The sequence below is a fragment of the Atractosteus spatula genome, chromosome 15, assembly GCF_055471065.1.
Source record: "Atractosteus spatula isolate fAtrSpa1 chromosome 15, fAtrSpa1.hap1, whole genome shotgun sequence".
NCBI lineage: Eukaryota > Metazoa > Chordata > Actinopteri > Semionotiformes > Lepisosteidae > Atractosteus > Atractosteus spatula.
This window is the reverse complement of record NC_142720.1, coordinates 6,267,648-6,294,175: the sequence shown is the minus strand read 5'-3', so window position 1 is coordinate 6,294,175 and position 26,528 is coordinate 6,267,648. Positions and strand designations below refer to the sequence as shown.

The 26,528-nt window shown below is 39.8% G+C and overlaps 1 protein-coding gene across 5 annotated transcripts in view; it reads right to left on the bottom strand.

Moving 5' to 3' along the window:
- LOC148819925 (voltage-gated delayed rectifier potassium channel KCNH1) overlaps positions 1–26,528 on the bottom strand; it is a 104,799-nt gene that overhangs the window by 40,123 nt on the left and 38,148 nt on the right. For all 5 annotated transcript variants that reach the window (XM_088933897.1, XM_088933898.1, XM_088933900.1 and 2 more), the window contains 3 exons: positions 19,702–19,901; positions 17,984–18,236; positions 4,349–4,545 (listed from right to left, as the gene is read on the bottom strand). In XM_088933897.1, coding sequence (XP_088790023.1) covers positions 4,349–4,545; positions 17,984–18,236; positions 19,702–19,901 — 650 coding nt within the window. The remainder of the gene's footprint in view (positions 1–4,348; positions 4,546–17,983; positions 18,237–19,701; positions 19,902–26,528) is intronic.

The following is a 26,528-nucleotide window of genomic DNA, read 5'->3' as shown; positions in this document are numbered from 1 at the left end:
GACTAATTAAGTAACAAAGTGTGTCTGGATCAAAAGCCAGAGGACACTGTCTCTCTAGGAACTGTCACAAGTTTATCGCATAGTGTGAAGACCTGCGCTGTCCTGCAGCAATATTACTGTGTCTTAAAGATCATTTCAATGCCAGCAAAACCTGCTCATTGTTTCTGACAATTATCTGTCAAGGATTAATCTCAGAGACACTTCCATCAAGAACAATCTCTTCACTCAGATTAATTCAAATTCAAATATTAAGAAGCAATAGCTTCGTTTCTTTACTACGTAAAATGTTAGACTGAAATTAGACCCGTACCTTTCTCCAAGTAAAAAGAAATAAACTTGTAGGCATACATCGGTACAATTATAGAAAATGAAAAATAATTATGCCATAGCCAAAAACATATTTTAACCTTCTTTTATGTTTCACACTTCAGAAGATTTTACAAAACAAAGTTCACATTGCAGATAAACCACAATATTAGAATGCCTCTCTCTCTTTTAGATTCAGCTACTGTACATACAGTGTCTTCATGCTGATCTGTTGAGTATGAAGTATAGTTTTTTTTAATTTTTGAAAGAAAATAATATAGCAGTTCTGCAACTACAATAACTAAGAAGGGTGATTTTAATTGCTCTTTGAAGAGCTTCTGCAAAACTGCTACCTTGTTTCGTTAATCTGAATCATAATGGAGCACAAGCTTGCTGCAACCCACTGAGCATCTGGTCTGGGCATCTGTTTGATGCCACTGGTGAGTGTCTGCAAATAAGAGAAGAGGCGCTTGTAATATTACCTGCTGCTATGTCTGAAAGCACCTGCAGGTGTTTGTCAAGTGAAATCTTGCAACTCAGGTAACTGATTTGCATTCCTTTACTGACATAATGTACTCAAGAGCAACACAGAGGAAACTCTGGTCAAATTCGCTAGGAAGAATATAAGGAGAGAAAGAGAAATAGCACCTAAAATGCTGTAAAAAACCTTTGTGTGACTATTGGCCCATCTGCAATGATGTAACTTGCCTAATTTTTTTTAAAAACCATGCAGTAAGTGTCATTCTAGAGTCCCACACACACTTAATTTGATGAGCCAGTATTTTGGCAAGGCCAGAAACTGAGGCTTCGCTAACTTGGTGATTTTAAGACAAAGAGACAATCTCGGAGAAAGGACTAGATTGCAATTAACATAAAGCACTTCATCAGCTGTGCTTGTGTGCTTTTTATTCAAATTAGCATACGGCACATACTCCATTATGAACATCAAAATAGTGTTTTTCTCTGTAGGTATAGTAGATATTTCCATTAAAAACAGTCAGAAATCACATATTTTCTAATGAGTTCTCAAACGCCGTTTTTCCCTTGGCACAGAAAAGAAAGACTTATTTCTGTTCTTGTCAACATGCTCCATCACAAGATTTATATTTATTTATACAAGATTTTGATTTATTTGATAGTAAACTTGAATATATCCCACCATCTGCTCATCATCTCCCATCACCTAATACTATACTCATGTATGTTTAGCTTTTCTATGCAAGGAAATACAGTATACATTTACAGTATATACAATTGAATACATGTACTGTAGCTATCAAGCAAAGAAGGAAAAGAATGTAAACTTGGCTTTGCAGAAAGACCCTAGGGGAAATCAAGTTAAAACAATTCAGAATGGAATATAAATCAAAGTGGCACATGAGTGCACAGGGGCAGTGCTGTTGTACAAGTGCAATGATTGCATGATATGAAAAAACTGTTTTTTACAGTACTGCTTAGGTGGCACTTTTATCCTTCTCATCTCAATGTAGCCGGAATGCTGTCTGAGTTCCTGCACAGGAAGTGCAAACATACTGGATTATCCCTATACATGGCCTGAGAACACTACACACCTCCCCCAGTCTGTGAGGAAAAGTCAAATGCATTTACAGCAAAAAGCACATTCAACAAATTAATGTGACGATTTCTTCAAAAGCCTTACTCTCCGTGATCCACAATCCACAGGGTGGCATAGACACACAGATTTGCTACAGAGTTTTACACTGATTTTTAGTTAGAACCGTTCCTAGACTTCTGTGTAAAAGCAGCGTGTGGTACTGTTATTTCCCTCCCTTTCTTATTAGAAGATATGTGCATATCCTTCAATCTGTGGCAGTGCTTTAATATAGACTTGTGACACTTAGTATTAAGTTATAGTGGCTGTAATCACACCATCATCCCAACTACCGCCAACAAAGCGGGCAGCTCTCGTAGAGATCATAACCACTGGAGACCTGGGATAAAAATGCCATCAGGCAGAAGCAATAAATCATTTATATAGACGATGCATTACGAGGGGCTGGATAACAGGAAATGTAAGACACTGTGTTGAATCTTTCATCATGCATCTAAATTAACCCTGTGCGTGTCGTTTAGCCAGGTGGCTGCAATCTTCGCCACAGGGCATCATCATTTTGGAGAGGAAGAATCTGGCTTGCTTAATTATTCAAACGTTGCTCACTGAAGTACCAGGCGAAGAAGGTGTTTTTGGTCTAAATTCAATTTCTGAGCCCGACAGCGAAACAGTTAACACCCAGCCAAGACTGCCAATCAGAGCGATTGGACAGAAGCATACAATCACGCAGCAGCAAGCACAACTGAGCTGCGACCTTGTACTGCCTTTGCAAAACAGCAGCATAAAACCACCAATTCTTCAAATATACTGCATATAAAAATGAAAAGCGAGGTAAGTGAAGCACTGGGAGATGAGCCAATTCACATAGCCCCTTTTAGGGGAGATTCTGATTAACAGGCTTGCAGCCATAATCCCACACATTATCACACACGCAGCTAACACACAGTTGATAGCCCCACTGGAAGAAACCCATGCTAAAGTGGTCTCTCAAAGCATCTCGGACATATTGTACTTTTTCCTTCTGGCAAATGAATATCATGTGTCTGAATGAGATTGTGTGTCATCCAGATGGTCAAGTCTGTGGAGAAAGTCTTTAGAATAACCTGGGTAAATTGGTCTAAAACTGCAGCATCACCTCTGCTGTTTTCCTGATGGAACGAGCATCACATTGAAGCTAAGGTTTCATCAATTTAAAATTACCTACACAAATTCAAATCTTTCCCTTCAAAAACAAATATAGGGTTATAGATTGATTACAGAAGCACTGCTGCAATGCATTAAGCTCAAGAGAATCCGCCTCTACTCACTGAAGTTCATATACAATTTTCTTTTTATTTCTGCTCTTTATATCTTCTTACTTTTTTCATTTTGGGTCTTTGAAAAGTTGATAACTTATGGTTACATGAAACCCAAATCACACTGCACAGTAAATGTGGATGCTGGCTTAAGAGGAAAAAAAAAGATTTGAAATACATCCAAATACTGTAGCTACAAAAGCTTATTAAGGGAGAGAAAAGTCACTGATCCTTCAACTAGTGAAGGCTCAACACCAAGTTTTTAATTCCAAAGACAAGAAGCTCTGATGACATTTGTAAACCATACCTACATCTGGAAAAGCGTTTAGGAAAGTTTTACACCTGTTTTTTTTTATCACTTAATCCAATACAGATTCACTGGGGAGCTGGAGCCTGTCCAGGCAAGCAAAAGGTGCCAGGCAGGATTCTCCTTGGAGGGGATGCCAGTCCATCACAGGGCGAACGCACGCACGCACACTCTCTCTCTAGGGCAATTTTTTCCAGGAGCTACTTGACCTACCAATATATCTCTGGACATTGGACTGTGAGAGGAAACCAGAGTACCCAGGGGAAATCCACACAAACATGAGGAGAAGATACACACCCCATGCAGAGAGATCCCCAGGGCCAGAATTCAACTCGGGGCCCTAGTGCTACTGCCTACTGCTAACCGCTTTCATACTAAGCAAAACAACCTCTAATTCCAGGCTAAGTGGCACACTGTGTCATCTGTGAAGCAAGCGCATGTCGCTGTCCTGTGTGTCATCGCCTCTGCACCACGCAATGCCCCTTTCAAGAGCTCAAGCGATGATTCCCCCCCAATCGAAGAGCTGAGCACCACATCAAGCAGCAACTGCGCTAATGATACAGCCACCTGAGCCCCCTGAGGAAAAGTCAGCGCTCTGCGGCTCAGCCAGCGTCACTAATAAATGAAAAACGGAAGATTGGAGAAACTTATTAAAGAGCCTGAAATTTAATTACTCGTCACTCTCCCGGATTCTGCAGCCTGGGAGTGAAGGAGCATCAGACCGCTGAACCAGCCTGCTGCCCAGTGTGCCTTATTGTAGTAGACATTGTCAAATTGCTTTTTTGCTTCCAGGCTTCCCAGCAATACATCCAGCACATCTTATGACATGTAAAGCCCCATCATCTCCTATAGAGGAGGCAGTCCTACCCTCTTTCTCAGATTGTACGTCAGTAGCAGGTTCCTGGAGAAGTGGTTGGAAAAAGCGGTGTAGAACTCCAGGACTTTCTGTAAGGCGTCTCGTTTAATGACGTGGAGGTCACAGTAGGTCAGGGCTCGGACATTTGCGCAGGCCTGAGCCAAAGTAACTTCCTTCCAGAAAACATCTCCGAATACGTCGCCTTTCCCTGCAGAGAGAAGAACACTCTTAGGTTAGTCTGTTTTGGCTGTTAATGTGCCATCATTTCTCTCAAGTCCTGGCCTACGCTCTCAGAAACATCACTGTGTAGTACTGAAATCCTAACCCGTTACAGTGCAGGAAGAACCGTAAGCTTAGATTCAATGAAGGGCCCTTCATGGTCTCCTCGAGACAGGGCCAGTAGTGCTGAAAGGTACAGTTGGGATTTCGAAAACAACTGCTCAAATTATTTCCCTAAACAAACATGGAAATCTAAAACACTATTACTTCGTTGCAAAACTTCATCGATTGCAAAGCCAACATTTTAGCCTACTGAACATTTTCAAGTCTTGTCATTGCAGAACTTGCAAAACTCAGGCTTTCGGTAGTCACACATATGTCAGACGAGCTCCTGTTTCAATCAAGTACTTTACTGATATACATGTTAAATCTTATTCAGTTTGACCACTAGGAAAGTATTACAACTGAATAAAACTGTACAGAGCTGCATTTAATTTTAATGAATAAGAGAATAAAACACCTAAATCTTGTTCGATTTTATGAGGTTAGAGTGGGCAGCTATTTCAGCATGCCAAGAGGCTAATTCCATGGTAAACGGCAGAGAATAATTATGGCTGTTTTTCAGGTGTGCAGGGGGAAAGTTAAAGAACAGAAATCTGAGGTAAACGGGGGCAGTAGGGAAGACAGGACATGAAAGTGGGTCTGGAGAGTTATAAAGGTGACTAAAGAGATGAAAACCTGGATGACAAGTTTCAGGGGAAGTGTGGAAGGCAGCAATCTTCAAAAGGGGAGTCACTCAGTCAATTGTCGAGTCCTATAGGAATGCGTGAACCAAGTTTAAAGATAATTTTGGCTTCCGGTGTAGGAGTCTTTGAAGCCCTATGAAAGGGTGCAGATGGATTGCAGTCAATGCAATCATGGTTGGAAGAGGAGAACATGGGGGGATTACAGGCTGGGAAGGATCTTTGATCCTCACTGCTCTGACGAGTTCATTGAAAGGGTCAGTCTTTTTCCTGTTTCGACAGCGTAAATGGCAGGGCCATTTGTACAACATATGCAATAAATAAGATTGCCGGGTATGCCTGATGTTCTTTGGGTGATCGTGACATGGCTAGAGGGGCCATATACTGTACATGCATGCTCATGGGTATGCATTTGCCTCTGATGCAGCAGCTTCTGTTGCAGCCAAAATAGCTCGGTGTGGATGGTGGCTGCAGACGGTTCAGACAACTGTGCACAAAAAGGCCGTGGTGATCAGGAGGTCAGCAGGGAGGTGTTTGGTGGGTCTGGAGAAAAGGTTCCAATTGAAAGGTAACTCGGTAAAATGGAGACTTTTGTCTCTTTGAATAGGAAGGTAAAAGAGGAATACACACTGTATGAGGTTCTGTGGTTATTAAAATATTACCATCTCAACCAACTGACTAAAGGTAAAATTTGGGCTGTGTGATTAAATATGTAAATGACAAAAATCTTCAAGGATTCTAGTACTGCAGGGACACAGAGATTTCAAGGCCCAAACGTCAGTTACTGTATAACTGAATCTGCCGAATAGGTTGCATCAGTTTCCCCAAAGGACACATTCACTGAACTTTCCCTCTCCATATTTACATAGTATTCAGCTCTAGTCTCAAACAATGCTTTGACTATAATTGGGAGGAAAAAAAAGACTCCACTGGAATTTTAATAACCTTGCAAAATAATGGAAAATAAACAGCATTATGTATATTGGTGCACTGTCAATGTAATGATGCCGCAAGGCATTAGAAATGACATTACAACTCTACTGCTTACTCAGGCACTCCAAAGGTCTCACATTTAGAAAAGCAATGGGTTGACGAGCTGGGGATGGCATTAGACAAAGAAAACATCTTAAAAATGGCAAAGGTAGCATTTTTGCGCCCGTACAGGCAAAGGCGGCCAAGGCAAATATCATACCCAAAGTGAAAAATGTCATTTTTGTTTCACAAACGCTGATCATTCTTGTAATGTCCACCCTTTGTTCCTGACCCTGAGCACCGCATGCCTCCAAGTGCCTGGGGGGCCAGAGGGGGCACTGTGTCGAGAGAGCCGAGATGAGCTCTTGCAGAGTATTTCCTTCCTACCCTTGGCAGTGCTGATCCAACTTAGACACAGTCGGCAAGTCACATGCCCCAGGCTCAACCCTGTGATCACAGAGCCCAACCTGCACTTAGGCAAGCCCCTTGACTGGTTGAGCCAGTCTTGAGGCCCAATATTTCGTATTGTTATTTTAATACATATAGAATGTGCCTAGACATCCACAGGCTGAAGCATTTTTATAATCTTCAATGTCTTTATAATATAGGAATTCCGTTCATTCACTAAATGCTTTATAAAAACAATCCACTAATTAGGCATTAATATCCATCAGAAAAACATAGCCAGCAGCCATGTCACCCTGCAACTTACAATTGGCAGCCCACTGAAGCTAAGCGGGTGTGAGCCTGGTCAGTACCTGGATGGGAGACCTCCTGGGAAAAACTAAGGTTGCTACTGGAAGAGGTGTAAGTGAGGCCAGCAGGGGGCGCTCACCCTGTGGTCCATGTGGGTCCTAATGCCCCAGTACAGTGATGGGGACACTATACTGTAAACAAGTGCCATCTTTCGGATGAGATGTAAAACCGAGGTCCTGACTCTCTGTGGTCATTAAAAATCCCAGGGTGTCTCTCAAAAAGAGTAGGGGTGTAACCCCGGCGTCCTGGCCAAATTTCCTATGCCTCCTAATAATCCCCCTCTAGGAATTGGCTGCATTACTTTGTTCTCCCCCCCCCTACTCTGACGGCAGGTGGAGCGACATGTTGGAGTATTCTCCAACCGGCAACATTAAATTCTCGGTTGCATTTAATGGCAAATTCAGCTCAAAGATTTGGTTCAAACCACCAAATGGAGACGGGCGTGCTGGCAAGCGGACCCTGCTGATGTGGGATTAATGTTAGGATGAGAGAGATCCATCAGAAAAACATATCTTTTTGCATATCTTTATTGTTAATGTTAATTGTCGTTAATGTGCTAAAATGCATTTTGGATATAATAGACAAGTCTTGAAATTAAGAGAGTTCCTCTTGGACTGATCTATCAAAAGATTATCTGAAATTGCTTCAGGGCATTACAAATGAAATCAGAACAGAATCACGCAGTTCTGATTATGTCTCAGCAGAAATTTCATGTTCAATTTTACAGGTTATTTAACCAATTTTACAGGTTATTTAACAGATAAATGCTTCCAGAATAAACAAAATGTCTGCACATATTTTGAAGCATTCTTTAAATATTCCTTATTCCGCCAATGTATTTTGCTCAGGAAGTGATCCCAGGACTCCGAGGCAGCAATGCTAACCACCGTAACACCATGCTGCCCAATTGTTTTAAATGTCCAATTGAGAACAGATATAACAGCGCTCCGAGTAGACAATTGGGTTTTCGTATGTGCTGCCTCCCCCATGCAGTTAAACAGAAGCAAAAGGGGAATTGCAGCAAATGAGGTTACGGTTAGCATTTCCCCCAGACAGTCCATATTCCTTTCAGGGCTATAGACAGCAGCCAGCCAATCAATGACATTTGACATTATCAAGAAGAACTCATGTTACTTCTATGTGGGCGGCTTCGAGGTGCAGGCAGTCACTAGCACACAACAGCACCTTCATTAAAGCCTTTTTAACTGCACAGCAGCGACCAGGAGTAGCCCCATCACAAAAGAGTGAACACGTACACACTGCGATATAAGAGACAGAAGAACTCCCACACCCTCGTGTAAAACCTTGAAAACAACAAATATCTTATTAAGTAAAAGGCAAAATATTAAATGGTCATGTTTTAGATTATGCTGATTACATAAAAGTTTAATAGATATTCTATTAATTGGCAATTAACTATCAACTGAAGCTGATTACAAAGTTTAGAATGCTTTCTCAGAGTGATGGATATCATTAGTGAAAACGCTAGGGGCTAGGCTGATATGAACACACTACTTAGCACGCTTTATGAACATTCTACTGATATTATTCATCCTTAGCTGGATTAATAAAATGGTCATTATTAGACTATTAAAAATTTACTTATACAGCTTTAATCCAAAGCTTTCATGGAAGACTAAAGACATATGAGGGGTGCAAACAACAACACATTTAAAATGTTTTACAAAATAGATAAGTGGATTACAACAGGTTCTAATGTTAAGCATTGAGGAAAAACACAACTGAAAAATACACACTTACATCCAAGAGGGATTATTTTTTAGTATTTATGTTCTGCACTAGAAAAATAGAGTATACATAATCTCTAATAGCATCTTCCTCCTTTGAAACTAATTTTAACCTGCTTTCACATGTAGCGTGTAAGTATGTAACAAGCATTTATGACTGTAGATCATATGGCCTTCTCCAGGCTTTTTTGGCATTGAGCAAGTGAGGTGTGCAGCCACCCATGAACACTAAGCTGACAGTGCACTGATAACTCCTGGCTTTTATGCGAGCAGAACAGGACCAAAATCTATTACCCTCCTACCTGAAGACAGTGGATCACAAGCTCTCTATATGTCTCCTTTGTGCATGACAAAACAGCCTCTCCCTTTTCCCTGAACTTCAAAATCCCAGAATTTCATCTCTAAAATCTGACAAAGCTCGAATCTACTTCCTAGCTACACATTTGTAAATGGTTTTACAAGTAGGCCAGTGGTTGTACTGTATTTTGCCCAGCTCAAAACACCATTATAAAAGCCAGCATATTCACAGCATCCATACCGATCAAATAAGAGTATAGTCTCTGTAATTGTGTGACAGGGCATGCAGTAATCTGTGATATCTGCACTTGTCAGTGAAATTTGTGAGCAGGTTCAAGGACCTTCGAGATATATACAACAGTGAAATGATCAATCACAGCACATGATGCCAGGCAGTCTTTCACTGCAGAACAGTTAACTAGACCGGCTCCTTACAGGAGATTGAATGTCCTTCCGCAGATTGAATAAAGTCTCAATATGCAGAGCAGCACCATTAGTGTAATGACTGTGGATCTATTTGCGTCTTACCACACAAATCCACGAAACGGCAGAATCTGAAAGGCAAATTCGGGTGACAACTGATAGCACCATTTGCTAAGAAATGGGATGCAAAGAAGAAAAGTAAGAATAATGTGGTAGAAATCCAACAAAACCCAGGTTCAAGGGCAGTGTAAACCCTTGAAATTTGATACATTTATGATTTCACTTGTTTATGTAAGCCATCATCTATTATCTTTAAAATATAGAAACCAATATAAACATACTAATGAATTTCTGCACATTGGCATTATCTGTGGGGAATAAACGTTTTCCACATGTCAGTGGTCTGCATGCCAGTTCCCTGCTGCAAACTTAAGTTTATTTGTTGACAAGCAACCTGTGTTCATCTGGGTGTGTTAAACACTTTCCAGAATGCTGTTTCCAAATAATTCTGTGGGGTGCTGACTGCAGTAACATTAATAAGTGTGCTTGCCTGAATTAATACAAACATTTGTGTAACTCCAGCAGTAAAACCTATAAGGCACACAGTTTAAAAGGGTGCTTAAACTTTTATAGACATTTTCTTAAAGGTTAATGATATCCCTTTTTTATTCAACATACTGTACAAGGAACTGTATAGTTTGTTAGGTGTCTGGATCACAAAGCAACAGACGCGTTTCAGAAAAGTAGTCTGTGGTGTTGATCATTTAATGTTTCCACTTGCACATCTCTCATTTTTCATACTGAAGTATATTTATTACTAAACGGTCCCACAGACACTAGCAAATATCAAGACCTCTTACACACATGCTCTCTTTCAGCACTAGGAGGTCAGTTGACTATAAAAGCATTTAAAGAAGTAATACTCTGAGACTTCTGGTAACAGCAACAGTAAGTGTGCAAGGGGAAAGGCTCAATCTGAACTTATGCTGAACAAGGTGTGGTTCAATTCATGGTGGTTTTCTGATAGACAAGACAAACAGGTAAGCTCTGGGGAAGGAGATTTCCTCTCTGAAGCAGTTCATTATATACTTAAAGAGCCTAATTAAACAAGAGACCACATGGTTTTTTTATTTCTATCACACTTTATAACACATATTGTGCGTGCTTTAAGTCAAAATAAGCACACTTTCCTGGATTGTTAGTCAAGGCAGACCTCAGACAAGAAACACCGCTTAACCTCAAAAATAAATCTGATTGTCTCGCACATGGAGGCACACAAGAGGACTTCCAGCTCATCATTGAAAATCGTCACCCAGCCAAAACACTAACCGTTCAAGAGGTTCTTAGCATGTGCTTAAATTTGTCCAGCTGATTGTTACTGTTCCCACAGTAACTGTTAATATCTTACATCTGTGATCACTGTTATCAGAATCAAGTTTGATTTCAAAGTTCGACACTGTACCCCAGTGTCCTAGAGTCTTTTTTGTAACTTCACAGTACAATATTGAATGTGTCATGTTACAAGAGGCCACCTAATCAAATGTTCCATTCATGAAATAATCTAGCAGTATAAGATAAGATCACTTTATTGGCCATATACAATTTTTTGTATAAGGAATTTGTCTTTTCACATACCCCAACTTGCTCTCCATGAGACACACAGATTATAATTAATAATAATTGCTTACACTTATATAGCACTTCTCTGGACACTGCGACGGCAGCCATAGTGGACCAGAACGCTCACCACACAACAGCTATCGGTGGGGAGGAGAGGATAGTAATGAAGCCAATTCATTGATGGGGATCACTATACTTGGGTATTAGGAGCCACATGGGCCGCAGGGTGAGCGCCCCCTGCTGGCCCCACTAACACCTCTTCCAGCAGCAACCTTAGTTTTTCCCAGAAGGTCTCCCATCCAGGTACTGACCAGACTCACACCTGCTTAGCTGCCAGTTGCCAGTTGTGAGTTGTGAGTTGCTGAGTGATATGGCTGCTGTCACAAATACACAGACAGAGAGAGAAGCTTGGGGTCAGAGCGCAGGGTCAACCATTTGTACATCCCCCCTGGAGCAGTTGGGGTTAAGGGCCTTGCTCAGGGGCCCAAAGGAGTAGGATTCCTCTGCCGGCCGCAGGATTCGAACTTGCAACCGTCCAGCCACAGGTGCAGATCCTTAGCCACAGAGCCATCGCACCGCCCCATAGAAAAGATATCCAGTTTCACTCACAAACAGCTGACGTTGTTGGGCACTGCCCAAGTAATGTCATAATTAGTGATAAACAGTAAACTTCGGTTCACAGTTTGATAACATACATGCACTATTTCTGCCTCTACTGTGGCAATAATGCAATTCAGCTTCATGGGCTCAGGTTTTTTCGAGTAGTATTGGATTTTAGAGTTAAAGGGCCATTAAGTAATTTCTTATTTTAAAAAAAAATAAATCAGAAGGATAGATACAGTAATCTTCCACAGGGCACCATGTTGTTCCAAGAACAACATTACAATGCAGCAGAATTAACAATGAGATGCATCTTCAAGAAATGTTTAAAATATTTAAAACGCATTTCCTGTTTGTTCTTAATTTCTTCTGTTGGGAGAGTGGGAGTTCACAAATACAATTTTAAGTCAAAAGAATGCACACACAGACCTTGAAAAACTAGATGCATAATACAGATGCCAGTCTTTAATTGAAAGCACTGACAGGACCCTTTAAGTTTTCAAAAGAGGCTTTCACATCTACATTCAGGACCAAGTCAATACAGTCATGGGTCATTTACTGGTAATGAATTTCTCCTTTCCTCGTAGCATAAAGTTCAAATCTGTAGTAGCAAGCCTCTGTATAACTACTGAAGCAGATCTGCAGAAAAGAACAGGCATGACCCATTTTTCATCTGACAGCACAATTCACTTTAAGGGACCGGTGCATTGGGTCAGTCCCAGGTGAAGAATATAAATTATAATAAAACATTATGCAGGAGGCAGGTTAGACTGAGTGGGCTGAGAGGTTAAATATGGTAAAAAAGTGTTACTGAAGCAAAGAAAACATCATAATTTCATGAAAATAAAGTTATTTTCTTTATTCTTAATAGCATCAGCTACTAAAATGGAGAATTGCACTTTGAAAAAGGGACACAAACCAGAAAATAATTCAGAAAAAAATACAAATCTAAATCTCATATAAACACAAAATATTACCCAAATGCTTAGCTGTGCACATTACTTAAGGGTGAAGTCACTATTCATGATCACAGTCATACTGTACTACCAGCACAACAGAGTACAGCTACACCACACGCATGTTAGTTCATTTCCATGGGCTACACGTGCCGATAAGGCACACAGGGGAAAGGGAAATCAGAATGTTAAAAAATAAACTTTTTATCATCAAAAGCACATTATTTTTAAAATATTGGTTCTTTGTAAATTGTGTGCATTTTAAATATTTTAAAATTAAGTGTGCTTTTTCATGCTAAATATTGTTCTATTTAAACTAGCAAATAAGATTGTACAAGACATTAAGATATTAAGGTTTGCCATGGTAATTAGCACTTATGACACAACATAGCTATTCACATGCATAGTACATCCTTCTGTGAAATTGTAGCAAAACTTAAATATCCCTAACCTTTTATGATGCGCTTTTCAAGCAAAGATTAAATGTATCTTTACCTTCCATCCATCCATTCTCTAACTGCCTTATCCAGTAAATGGCTGTCAAGGGAGCCAAAGCCTATTCTGGCAAGCAACGGGTGCAATGCAGGGTACACCCTGAACTGGACACCAGTCCATAGCTGGGCAGACACCGATACACACGTACTCACACCAGAGCCCATTTTCCTGGTAACCCATTCCCCCACCAGCATGTCTTTGGACAGTGATAGGAACGCGGAGCACCTGGAGGAAACCCATATGCAAACATGGGGAGGAGATACACACTCCACCTGGACAGAGCCCACAAATACGGTCACCGACTGCGGGAATGCTAACCACTACGCCATACCTCATGGTGACACCCCGACGCCATGAGGTATGAAGTCTTTAGAAAAATACAATAGAAAGAAAAAATGAGCCCTTTAAAGAAGTCCAAACTACCTTGCATTGTGCTAAACATTTATAGTAAACAAAAAGTTTTTTTTCTCAGCAGTCCACTAAGTAGTTCTACCAGTAATAGATGCAAAAACAGGGCTCCTAGTTTTAGGATGAACTGGCGTAGTTATGAGCTGAAGTGCTTGGTCCCCCAAAAGCCAGATCACGCGTTTCAGCAGAGGACAATTATTTTAGCTCGGCGCGCCTGGCGGCGGGGCGAATGTGGAACGGCATGTGGATTTAGGAGAGCTGGCTGACAGCTCTGACACTTGGTTACGGCGTCTGTGTCCTTTTCTCTGTGCGAACGTTTGCTCCAGTCCAATTGTTTTCGTGACAGTTTTTTTTTTTGCGATCGCGCTTTCCTCGTGGCGACCGCAGCGCTGGAAGAGCTGGAGCACAGATGGCGCTGCTGGAGGGGGTGAGGTTCAGGGGTGTCAGAGCATCCAGTTCCCAAATATACGAGACGATGATATGGAATTCTGTAGCACACACACTGCACTCACACACGCTCGTTCTCTTGCTTGATCACACACACGCTGCACTCGTTCTCATACATGCTCACACACAGACACACACGCTCGTTCTTATGCATGCTTGCATACACACAGACACACACGCTCGTTCTCATGCTTGATCACACACACGCTGCACTCGTTCTCATGCATGCTCACACACAGACACACACGCTGCACACACGCTCGTTCTCATGCATGCTTACATACTGTACCCACAGACACACACGCTCGTTCTCATGCATGCTCACATACACACAGACACACACGCTCGTTCTCATGCATGCTCACACACGCTCATACATACACACAGACACACACGCTGCACTCACCCACAGATATTTCAGTTCACTTTTGAACGGTAAGCAGATAGGAGCTCTATTTTTTTTTGCCAGAATGAACTTATGGTAAAGCACTCTCATGACGTATTTCACAGCAGTAGTGTTTAGGGGTGCTCCTAGTTTGAAGAAAATAAACCATTTTAGACAAGCCGGTCTAATCAAGAACCCATATTTAAAAAAAAAACAATGCGTTTTCTGCAAACAGCATGTTTGTAGTAGGTTAATAATATTTTCTAAATTACATCTTAAAGCGTTCCTGCCAGCACGCGTTCTACACAAATATGACATGGGTACTTTTATAATGTACCACTATGAAAATAATTGTTGAAAATCTAGTTGAAAAAAGAAAGTTGCAGAATATGCTTTAGGTTTACTACAAACTAGCCAGTACAGACTGACTATTTCTGAAATGGTAAAGAGAAACTGACATCCCAAAGAGCTTAATTTTTACTATTTTTAAGTAAAACTAGCACATGCACTATGCTCATTCTAAATGAGAGAACTAATCTGAATCATTATGAAAGGGCAAATTGTAAATACAAAAATGTCACTTGAAAAAACTCCACTTACAAAATTCCCATTTTTGAGTTCCTAATGATCCAGAAACACTTGTTTTCATGCCAATACAGGATTTTCGTTTTCAGCGATCGTTTCTCTGCACCAGTTCGTGCCCTGCTGTGGCTCTGTTTTAATTTCTGCCTTAAACATCTTTCTCTAGATTTGAAAATAGTGTTCCTCGACTGGTGCTCAGGCTCCGAGAATTTAACAAATGGCCTTGGCATTTTTCTTTTTCTTCACTACTGAATCTGGCAACGAATATGTTATATCGTCCTCACAAATTCTTGTATATTAAAAGCGGGGAAACCATGTGCAGTGGCACTAGAACTCAGAGTAGAATTCAGACATTTGAGGACCAGAAATAACTTCATAATACAATGCCAAATCCCAGCTGAGAATTAAAACGCGACTCAAGAAAATACTACCGGATATCACAAACACCTCGTTGGTCACAATGCGGTTATGTGATACAATTGAAAAACAAAGCCCTGGACAGGATCATTTGCGGTTTTGTTTCTAAAGCACAGCTGGGAGGCTCTTGCTTTCATTAACGAAGACGCAAACTCGCTCCTCAAATCACAAGCTGTTCTTTTGAAACGTGCTGTATGAGCTGATGATCAAGAATCTCCAGGCACAATACCCGATGAACCGAAAAGGCTCTGAAAATCATTCCCAACAGGATTATTAAGTGAAAACAAACAGGATCTCATTTTCCTCTTGTGTTTAGGTAAGCAATTGGAAAAAGGTTATTTGTCTGAGCCACTGGGGTTTATTTTTTTTATTCTTAAGGAGGGCATAACAAAACCAGGCATTGTGGCCAAATGAATTCAGGTGAAGAGCACAAGCTCTATAAATCTGCATGCCAAGCCCTGGCTTCCCAGCCTTCAGACATAAGCAAGTTCTAAATTGCCCGGCTCCTGTTATCCATTTCCTTTTGCTGAGATAAGGAATTAAAAGCTGTATCTCTCTGTGCACTGAGCTGGAAAAAGAAGCTCAAACGGAATATACATTACTGCAGGGCAATAAGAATGCAAACCATACAAACTGCTCCTGCAACGAAGGATACGTAACTATTGCCAAGGGCAGTTGTATCAGCTGTGATACTGGACAGTAGATTTTGCATGTCCATTACAGTATTTGTAAATGGGATTTCTTAGGCAGAGTAAAGTACATAGTTTTTTCTTGAACATAGTCAGAAAAACTGTAAACAAAATCTCCAGTTGCATTCATTTCAAATACCATACTCGCTCAGTTACTCAGCCAGAATCAGAAAGGCCACCACTTCGCATACACAGTAGGTCACAGCTGAAGATGATGGCATTAAAATGCCAAAAACCTTTAGAACAGAATAAAAGACTAAAGAGATGGTTGGGGGATTCTGCAATTAAGCCTCTCATCCTCTTTTCTAGCAAATGGATGCATTTGCTATAGTCAAATGTTGCTTGTCATACAGTAACAGTAAAAAACATACTTTTAACATAGTATTAAGTTTCATAGTTACTATTACAGACATAGAAACGATTTCATTTTTAGGGAAAGGTATGAAGATTGGAACTCCTGAGTGAACAATCTACATAAAAGCAGTTTTTTCAACTCCTACTGTATACTGTATCTTGTGGAATAAAAAGAAAAGAAACAATAATTTGAATGAAATGATTATGTAAATCGTTTAAGCTAGGGACAACTGTGAAAACATTTTTGCTTGAAAGTCAAACATTAAAGAGTGTTTTAATATTTAAGATATAAATGCCAGAACCATAAAAAGGTATCATTATAGAAGCAAATGACAATAAAGAAAGAGACAGGGTACTCAGTGTTACATGCATCTTAAATGTAGTGTTTGCAGCTGAGTAAGGCAGAAGTTTTTTTTCTCTGAATTTCCATTGTCATTAATTTAACACAAGAAAACATTGTGTTCATGGTCCGCTGTGTGAATCTACAAGAATTCTCGTTTAATTTTCTGTATTGATAAACAACACACGTTCTCCATAAACACATTAGCTTGGTTATAGGATAATATAGGACGCGTAATGAAAAGTGGTAATAGGAACAGATGTTTTGCTGTAAGTTTCTAAGCAGCACATTTTTGAGGCTCATGAAAACAGCAGAATCCAGAAGCTCTTAGCCTGCTTCCTTTCAGCCAGGAGTTTTGTGTCAGAGAAACTCACTCTTCCTTACCACTCCTCACAACTCGAAGCCTAGTTAACTCTTCCATCTGAGCTATCTAGAAATGACGATGGGCTATTTAGTGTTCTATGGAGGAGTACATACAAATTCCATTCACACCACAAAGAGCAGCAGGAAGACTGGTTAACATAAGGTTAATGTAGAGGGCATGGTGCACAATAGAGTCCACAGTGACTATATGGATTCAAAAAGTCTGCAAAAATCAGGCATTTTAAAAAATCAGAAATGAATACACACAGAGCAAAAAACATCAGAAGGTATTTATAATTCTTAAGCTGCAGCAGAGTCACATCTTATACATACAGTTGCTTTTATCAAGCCACTGGTAGTGCAAACCACCACTTTAAGATGTTTCAGTGAAAAATACAGTAATGGCAACAAATGCAAAGTAGGGCCAATTGGATAATCAAGCTTATGTGCTTGTCTGAAGACTGCTGAAGTGTTTTATGGAAATACAGTTACAGTGCGTCTCCTTTTCACTTTAATTTATCTGTACTTTGCTCTTACTCAAACTAGTCAAGCGACCATGCTTATTGAAACTGCCCTTTTTCTGACAAAACTCAGGGTTGCACTCATGATGATTTTCATACAGAGCCTTACAGCACGTAGCAAGATAATCCAAGATAATTCATTAAAAAATGAATTAAGATTAATATGTGTACAGCAACAACTTTCAATGCCCAATTACTCATTGTTATTTCACATTTTTTAATTTAAATGGTCAGTGGCTAATAAATATGCAACATTTATTAAATAAGAGTGCATTTCAAAGCTGTCTTTGGGCAGACGTGCCCCAACTTACCCAAAATGGCCACTACTTCATCGTCCTGTATTACTTCCAAAGAGCCCGAAACCACAAAGCAGAGACTGTCCACACTTTCGCCTGCATGGTAAATGAGATCCCCAGGGGCACAATGGATAGTCTGGAACTCCATTGCCAGAGCACGTAAGCAACCATCGCTGGCCAGTCTGAAGGCAGGGTGCTCCTTGAAGACTTTGCGGTTGAGGTGTACACATATATCAGCTCTCATATCCTTCGGGCAGATCTGTAATACCTAGGATGGAACCAGAAAAAGGGCCATGTGTGTCCCACTGCTGCAAGATTTAAGAACATGTCACCTTTTCAGAAGCTCTTCCATTATGCTCTATCCCTGATTCGATGCACTTCATTCTACGGGCAAGAGGCTTGGGGTTTCATTTCACAAAGCCAGAAGAATTTGCTCAAGGTAAAGCAGGATACAGTAGGTAGCATGATGACGTTGATTTTGCAAATTTCCAAAAGGCTTTAATCTTTTTTTAATTATTTTGAAGCATTTCCAAAAATACATCCCAAAAGCAAATATGTGTGCTTGCTTATGACTTTGTAAATGAAGAAGGCAGTGCACAGAATCTTCAATATTGCCCTACAAAATGATCTTCAGATGAAAAGCAAAGATTTTGACTTACATTTATCCCTGAAATATACTGTATTTTTGACTGAAATGGAAATGTATTAGAGGTGGTACATTTACATTTTCTAAAATCAATGTCCACTGTGCCTTCTGCATAGAATCCATTGTCAATGCATTGATCCAAGTGGACATAACACTTAGATTAAATATTATATAATCCAGTATACATTGAACTGTACCCTGCTACCACAATAGAAGGACCTGAAAGCTTCATGGCGCTGTATTCTGAAATTGGTTGCTGGAAAAAAAAAAATCAATACTGTAGGTGTTCTGCCTAAAAGACTGGACAGACAGCTTCTATTAAGCAGATATATTCATGTAAGGTACTGTACTTCTTTCACCACCAGTAGTAGTGTTGGGGTTCAGATTTATGTCAACAAGAAAGTCTTACATATGCATCCTTGGTCATCAGACTTTGTTCTGCATTCTGTGGTATAGACTTCAGTATTTTTTCACACACTATCTCAGATATTTCCACCCTACACGTGGGGAACAGTTACATAATGTGCTTCTCCTCAGAGAATTGTGAGTGCTCTACAATATATAATAATTATATATCCCAGTTTTGTGCATTTTTCTGCCACATCCATGTGGTGTTATAACCTTTATAAAAGGGTTGTATCAGGCTAGAGCACATTTTGAAGATCCCGACCATAAAATATAAAATGCATAGAAGGCAGTACAGCACGGAATACTGGTATACTGCTACTGTAAAAAATGGATTTTGACAGCCTTAAGCACAGCATTTAATACAGCTGAAACATCTTCAACAGACAGATATATTAAACTACACATTACCAAAAGCCAAATAAATACTTTTAATAAAATGATTTCTACAAGCACCACCAAACAATATACAACTAATTATTAAATGTATTTTGTTAGATCTGTAGCCTGATTATTTTAGGTGTAATTCACGGTAGTCAACCAAGTTTCTTTGTTTTTCTTGGAGCATTTAAGAAAATGCTTACTTTAGTGCCACCTTTAGCTTAAAAGTGGCAACCATGCAGAAGTTCACACAATAGTCAGCATGCAAGCTTATGAATACCGGGCGTCCAGTCTGAAGTACCTTTTCAGTATCTATGCCTCTGGACATGGACCACGTGGACACAATGTAATCCATGACCCTCTCACTTAGGCCTTTGGGAACCTGGTAGAGCTTCAGGAAGTCGCGAACACTGTTGAGCATCTCGTGGTACCTGTTGGTGTTGGCATACATCTGCTGGAAGATCGTCGTCACGTTGCCGAAAATCGTTGCATACAGGAGAGCTGCAAAGACAAAGCATTTGATGACGACTGCTTTTGTGGTGCAGGCAGTCCCCCCTCCGTCACATCGAGAAAACTAGTTTATAGGGATAGAGAGGATGTCTCTGCACCTTAACAACAGGTAAGTGCGTTCTTTTCTTGTATTTTGGGCAGCTTCTTTCAGTTTTTGGTATTAGCCATCTGGAAATCTGCACTCGGCACACCACAATAAATATCAAGTGTAAAAGTATAAGAGGGAAGCAAATAAATGTGACGCCATGCCTTCTTAGCCAATGTTTAAGATCGCACACAAATAAAATCCTTTCCCTACCATTTCCTCTCTTTAATTTTAAGATGTACTTTCTATTTTTTACTATAAAGACACATGCAGATGCTTGACTGAAGACCAAGGAAGCACAACTTGTAGACGTCTCGTCAGGAACAGATAGAATATGGCACAACCAATACAGTATACTCAAAGCAGAAATGAAACAGAAAATGTGCATAGCATATGTGACTCCTTTAATGTAAAGCTGAAGTGCATTACCCTGATAAGCAGACTGAGACAGCAGTCGCGACTGCACTATCAACAGTAATACCATGGCTTTCCTGAGCCTTTCAAGTGGAACAGCCAGCTGGAATGTTGCTCCTGCCTTTTCTATTCCTCATCTAGCCTGGTCATGAAAAATCATAAAAAGGGAAAATACCAGATTCTCCCCAGAAAATACAACAGAGGAAACGCAAAACAAAGAAATATACAGGAAAATCCCCCATGAGAAGCTATTCAGTCAGCATTTTTTCCCCTCACATTCCTGCAATTTCATGCAGAATCGTGCCATCACATATTTGGTTTCCTATACCGATACGCACGGTTTCATTATTTTCCAATGTAAGGCGTCATTTTATCCTTGACTGACCCTGCAGTCCAAGTGAATCTTCAGTCTAAAGCAATTCCAGCTCCACCAACTCAAAAAGTGCATAATTTCTGTGAATATCCAGTGTTTGTGATTAGCACAGTAATTTAACTTAAGTAATTTCTCCACTGCACACAAAATGCACTCCATTCAGCAATGAAATCCGATGCTTACCCATTGTTCTCCTGCTCTATGTTTCACAAGAGGATAGTATTTTCTGGTGCAGGTCTAGGTTGCACAAACACTGCCTTTGGGATGATGAATTGGTGCTGCAATCAAAATAGTCTGATCTTTCCTGCAAGCAAACCCAGAGCTCATGGCCCCATGGCTGAGATAAAGCACTAAAGGGAGAAGATCAGAGGCCCAGAACTTGAAAAGTCACAGAAGTCGACAGTGCACTATAAGCTGAGCTCCACCTACCTAAAAACAAAGCTCACTTTCAAACCCGTAACATCTGGAGCCCAGGTCGTGCACGGATAAGGTGAGTTTACCTGACCTGATCTTCACTGAAGCTTGGGAGCTTTATAACCATTCCCAATGTCATTTATCAAAGCTACACATTTCATCCAAGAACATCTCTCTTTACTTTTGATCTTGTGCATCCCTTCTCCACCTCATCTCTAACAGGGCAGCTGGTTGTGGAGCTGAGCCCCTCCTATATCTGCATATGGGTCCCAGCCTCCTCATCCTTCAGCCAGGGTGGCTGTCCCTCAGCTAAGCAGGTTAAATCAAGAGTCATTATACCTAAATACTCAGTGAACATCCTCAAACACAATCTTATTCTTGGGTGTCCTTATTCCTCATGACCTCTTTAGTGTGACCATGAGCAGCAGCTGGAGAACCATTTCAAGACGCACAGAGCAGACAAAACACCAGGTGGCCAAATGACTCATCAGGTTTTTTCCAGCTGATGAACACTAGTCCTTATTGATTCAAGGGCACCACTAGGCCAGTGTCCCAAAAATCAAAACTAATCAGCACCAATAACAGGGCACTGTAATCCTACAGGCCCCAGTTTCTAAGCAGGAAGACTTGTAGTTTCTAACGTTATTCAGCCTGACAAGCAAATGTCAGCCTCCTTGATTATCCTGTCATGCAGTATACAGGCTATTAGCAACCCTGTGGTAATTTTCAATACCTCACACAATGGTGAGCTTATGCTTTTACCTAAAGTTGATGTAGTGTTCAATGTGCATACTGCTTCGAGTCTGATGCTGTAGGTCAGATAATCCTCATTTATATGTGCACTGCTATGGACAGACATATAAAAATGTAAGATTAAAAAATAAATGTAGTAAATACAGTCTTGCACATGTGAGATGATAAATGAGTATTTAATTACTGAAATATTGTTATCCTCCAATAACAGTTTCAAAGCACTTCCACTGTGCAATACAAGATGCTATATTTTGAATTATTTCAAGAATTTGGTTAGAAGCGTGGCTTCAATTTGTGCAGCACAATATTCATATTTTGACAAAGACAAGAAAATTAAATGATTATCAAAGTTATTTTAATTAAAAAAGAAAATTCTTTGATGCCAGAAAGCAGACATTAAACATAACAGTGGTGCTTTTTGGAAATAATCCTTAATCATGCTCCCTAAACATTTGCCACACAAAAATGTTAAACCCATTAAGTCCTCATCACAAAAAACACTTAAATTTCTACTTTCTGAATAAAAAAAATACACAAAACCGCTTACTACACAAAAACGTAAGCGAATCCTTCATCTTAAGACCAAGTCATTATATTTCGAATGCAAATACTCTTTTTGTTATGTAAAAAGAAACAGTCTCCTTTTTTAAAACACACTATACAGTAAGTAAGTGGTGTCTGACTAACACAGTAATATGGTTGGATGAATTTCTGAGATCAGTTTATCTGCTTGAACTGAAAGAGACATTCATGGGCTGAAGGGTATTCTTCTCATCTGTAACCTACTGGATGTAATGAAGGGTTACATACTGTACAAGACTGAACCCAGTCCACATCCTTTAAGTCAGGCTAATCTCTGCTTGCCACAAGTGATGTTCTGTAGAAAATACTAGCAGAAAACACCCAACACACTGCTGCTGTCAAACCTGCCCTTCCAGGTGAGTTACAAGCAAGCCGAGCTCTTGACACCCTGCTCACAGTGGCTTACCTCACAGAAAATACAGAAACGATGCAGGGCTATGCGTTTCAGGGGCACTCGGCTTCCCAAGTCATTTGCGTGAGAGAGTTTAAATAAAAACGCAATGTGAACAAAGCAGTGTAGGGAGAGTTGTTTACACAGGATCGTCTAACAAATTAAATGTCATCAGGAAAACTAAGGCCTGGCATTAGTGGATGTAGGCCAAGCTCTACAGAAAGTGGTTGACAATACCAGGATTGAAAGGGTTTCCCATTTGATGAAAATCAATTCAGGCAGTAGGTGTCCGACGGAATCAACTGTAATGTCAACCTAGATAAAGCGCCTTTAGGCTTCTGTTTAGATTCTGCTTGTTTTAGGCAAAACCGGGGTGCATTTTTGTTGCCCAACTTTTAAAAAAAGACTGGTTGCTTCCAGCCATGTACAGTAGCTAATACCGACTCAACAAGCCAAAAAACAAACCTCACTGTCATCCCAATGATTTTTAGCTATTTATCTTTACAAAATTTGTCATCCTATAAGCCTTTATTTTTTCTGAGTAAAGTCCCTTTTAAACAATGCAGCGTTTCTAATTATTTCAGATGTGTTTTCCTACATCACCGTGGCACTGAGAATGAAATCATCACAAATATATCATTACCTCTTTAAACTGGTGGTACAGCTAAAGACGTCAGCATTAACAAGCTAGTATACTCTTCCCAAGGACCCTTGAGTTCCATTACCACGGCATTTCATGATTTAAACACGTTGACTGTGCAATATTATGGACTTGTTTTTACAAGCAAGTCAATTGCAAGGTATAATTCTTCCCTCATAAAATCAGCCCTGGCGATATTTTTTAACAATAAACCCTACTGAACCATGAACCCTACTGTGGATAATTACGTAAAAAGTTTTTTCCAAAAAGACTTTGTTAGGTTTGTTACTTAGTGTGATGGCTTTGTGATGATAAAGGAACCATACACTTTTGGGACGTCTCGTCACTCAGAGTTGTGTCTGAGACACTGGCTCAAACATGGGGTCGAGTCACACACACACACACACACACACACACACACACACACAACAACAACAACAACAACAACAAACAGTCAACAGATTGCCATGAGGTTATATCACTCCATCCAGGCCCAGCGAAATGCTAGAGCTGATGATGAAATAATGTCAAAATTACCGTTGCAATAAATTAATTATACTGTACAGCAATCAAAATCTAGGCAATTACTATATGGAGAGCAAATGAGTAGGTTTTAAAAGGTTGTTAGCTGATGGCTTTGGAATAATGTATAAATTGCTACCTTTGAAACCAAACCAAGTGTGAAAATATAGAGTATTAGATTATAAGGAAAATATTAATGTATAAATACTTCTGCATTCTCCATTTCATTCGTGCAGTACTACTGCTCCCAGAGATCTTAATGGACGCTGAAACAGAAATATTCCTAGAAGTTAGGAAGCATATATATTTATCATAAAAAAGTAAAAGTAGTAACTATTTTTAAGTATTCGCCTCAATTTTCAGAAGAGCCAGAGAAGACAAAGCAGAGATATTTTCAAAGCTACCAAACCTCCTCTTTTCACTGGTACATTATTTTCTAAAATACACTGAGGTTGCTATAGGAATGCTGCCACCAGTTTGTGTAGATAAGACAAACTGATAGAAGTTAATTGGTAGTACTTGCTGATTACTACAACCTCCACCCCAAACAAAATGAAAGTGTAATTTTGTGAGCTGTAACCGAGGTTGTCACTGTGGTCATGAAGGTGGTCTGATAAGTATCTCTTCTTTGTATGCTCTGAATCTTCATCAGCAGCTCACAGAGGGTTTCAGAAAACAGCTTGTTTATTTTTATTACAGCCAGTGTTTAAACAGGCCCCATTTCTAAAGGGCACACAAGGGACATCTCTGGCTGTATTACATTATGAGGTTTCCAATTCTGAAAGTTTATCAGGCTGGACATTTATGTACTCAGCAATGAAAGAGGACATTTGAGGTTAATTTATCTTTCTTCTGTATAATGATTAATGGCCTGTCTGTTCAGGAGACACAATCCCTTGTTGCCCCTTCTGTTTTTTGGTAGGATTCAGAGATGACTGAGGTTCTGTTATGGACAGTATTACTTCTCAGAGAACTTCCAGTTGTTTTTTTGCACTTCTCTCTTCATATAAGACAAAGTCATAAGGCAAAAATGCCGTGCACACAGATAGGAGTTATCTCCCAGTCTGCTCAGGGTTGGAGAGACTTTAGCAAGCAAAGCATTGCTTTCTTATTGTATTTTTTTTTCCAGTCTTCTGGCAGAAAAAAACCTAAGACCATATACTGTATACAGCTCTGTATCAGTTACTGTTACTGTACTCGGCACACTTTATAGTATACAATACTTATCCATTTACACCCAAGGATTAATGCATTGAAGATTTCAAGCTTTCCAATTCTAAAAATAAGCAGGACTGAGGTAAAGTGATCTAAAACAGACTTTCCCTGAATACAATCCATTTTGCATTGACAGTCTAGAAGGGCTTGAGAATAGTGAAGGTCACAGTGTGCTGTTTACATACCTTTATGCGCTCTTTACATGGTTGCAGTGAAAATTTAATTGACTTGATTTTTTATTTTTCTATGTGGATCGAAGAGCCTAGACAATTGTTTGTTTCTTTTCCCTCTGCTTTACAGAGGCTTTTTTGTTTGACTTGGAAAATGCAAGAAAATGGCATTTCAACTGTCCAGTTCTCAAGAAACTGCAGTTTAAAGATGACACCATTGTGTTTTTCATTTCTTTTTTACACATTTAAATCTACCACAGAGGGTAGCCGTCAGTGAGAGTTTACTGTATATCAGTTATAGTCACCATAAACGGTCTTCTGTAAAATCTAAAGATTAGAACTATTTTATTTGAATATAGCTAAATGTTTTAAGTAACCTTAAGTAACCTTTAGCACCTTTTTACACTGTTTTATAATAATTTGTTCCATAAAAAAGGCCATCTTGGATTTAAAAAACTCAGGACAGCTATAATAAATAAGTTTTTTTTTCTCTTAAAAGAAATGGGTTTTAGCGGCCACAGATATTCATTCAATATAGAGCCATAAATAAAAAGGTTTCAATGGACTGGGAGCTGCATCTAAGACACAAAATAGGCTATCCTGTGAAATGAATGGATCCCTATGGGCAGAAAATACTAACTGGGATGGGGAAAGTATGAATTAGGACCTGTCATGACCACCATATGGAAGATTTATCAAAGATGCAGCACAGTAGCTCAAACTGCACAATTATTTTCTGAACAGAAGATCAAATCCTTCTGGACTGTAAGGATTCCATCTAGTGTCCATACAGACTGCCTGCTTTATCAAGCCATTTGGATTAAAAGAAATACTTTTGCTAAAGGATTTTTTCCTCAACATGTGGATGGGACCCAATACAACAGACACAAGGGCAAACCTTCCAATGCTGTAGCCATGACTTATAGAAATCTATCTTCAAATTTGTCCTACAGAGGGGAGCTTTTTTTTTAAAATGGTGACCATTGCAAAGGATTGTAAGTTTCTAGTCTGCATCACCGATGTACTGCCAGTTCACACTAAGAGTCTTTTAACATTTTG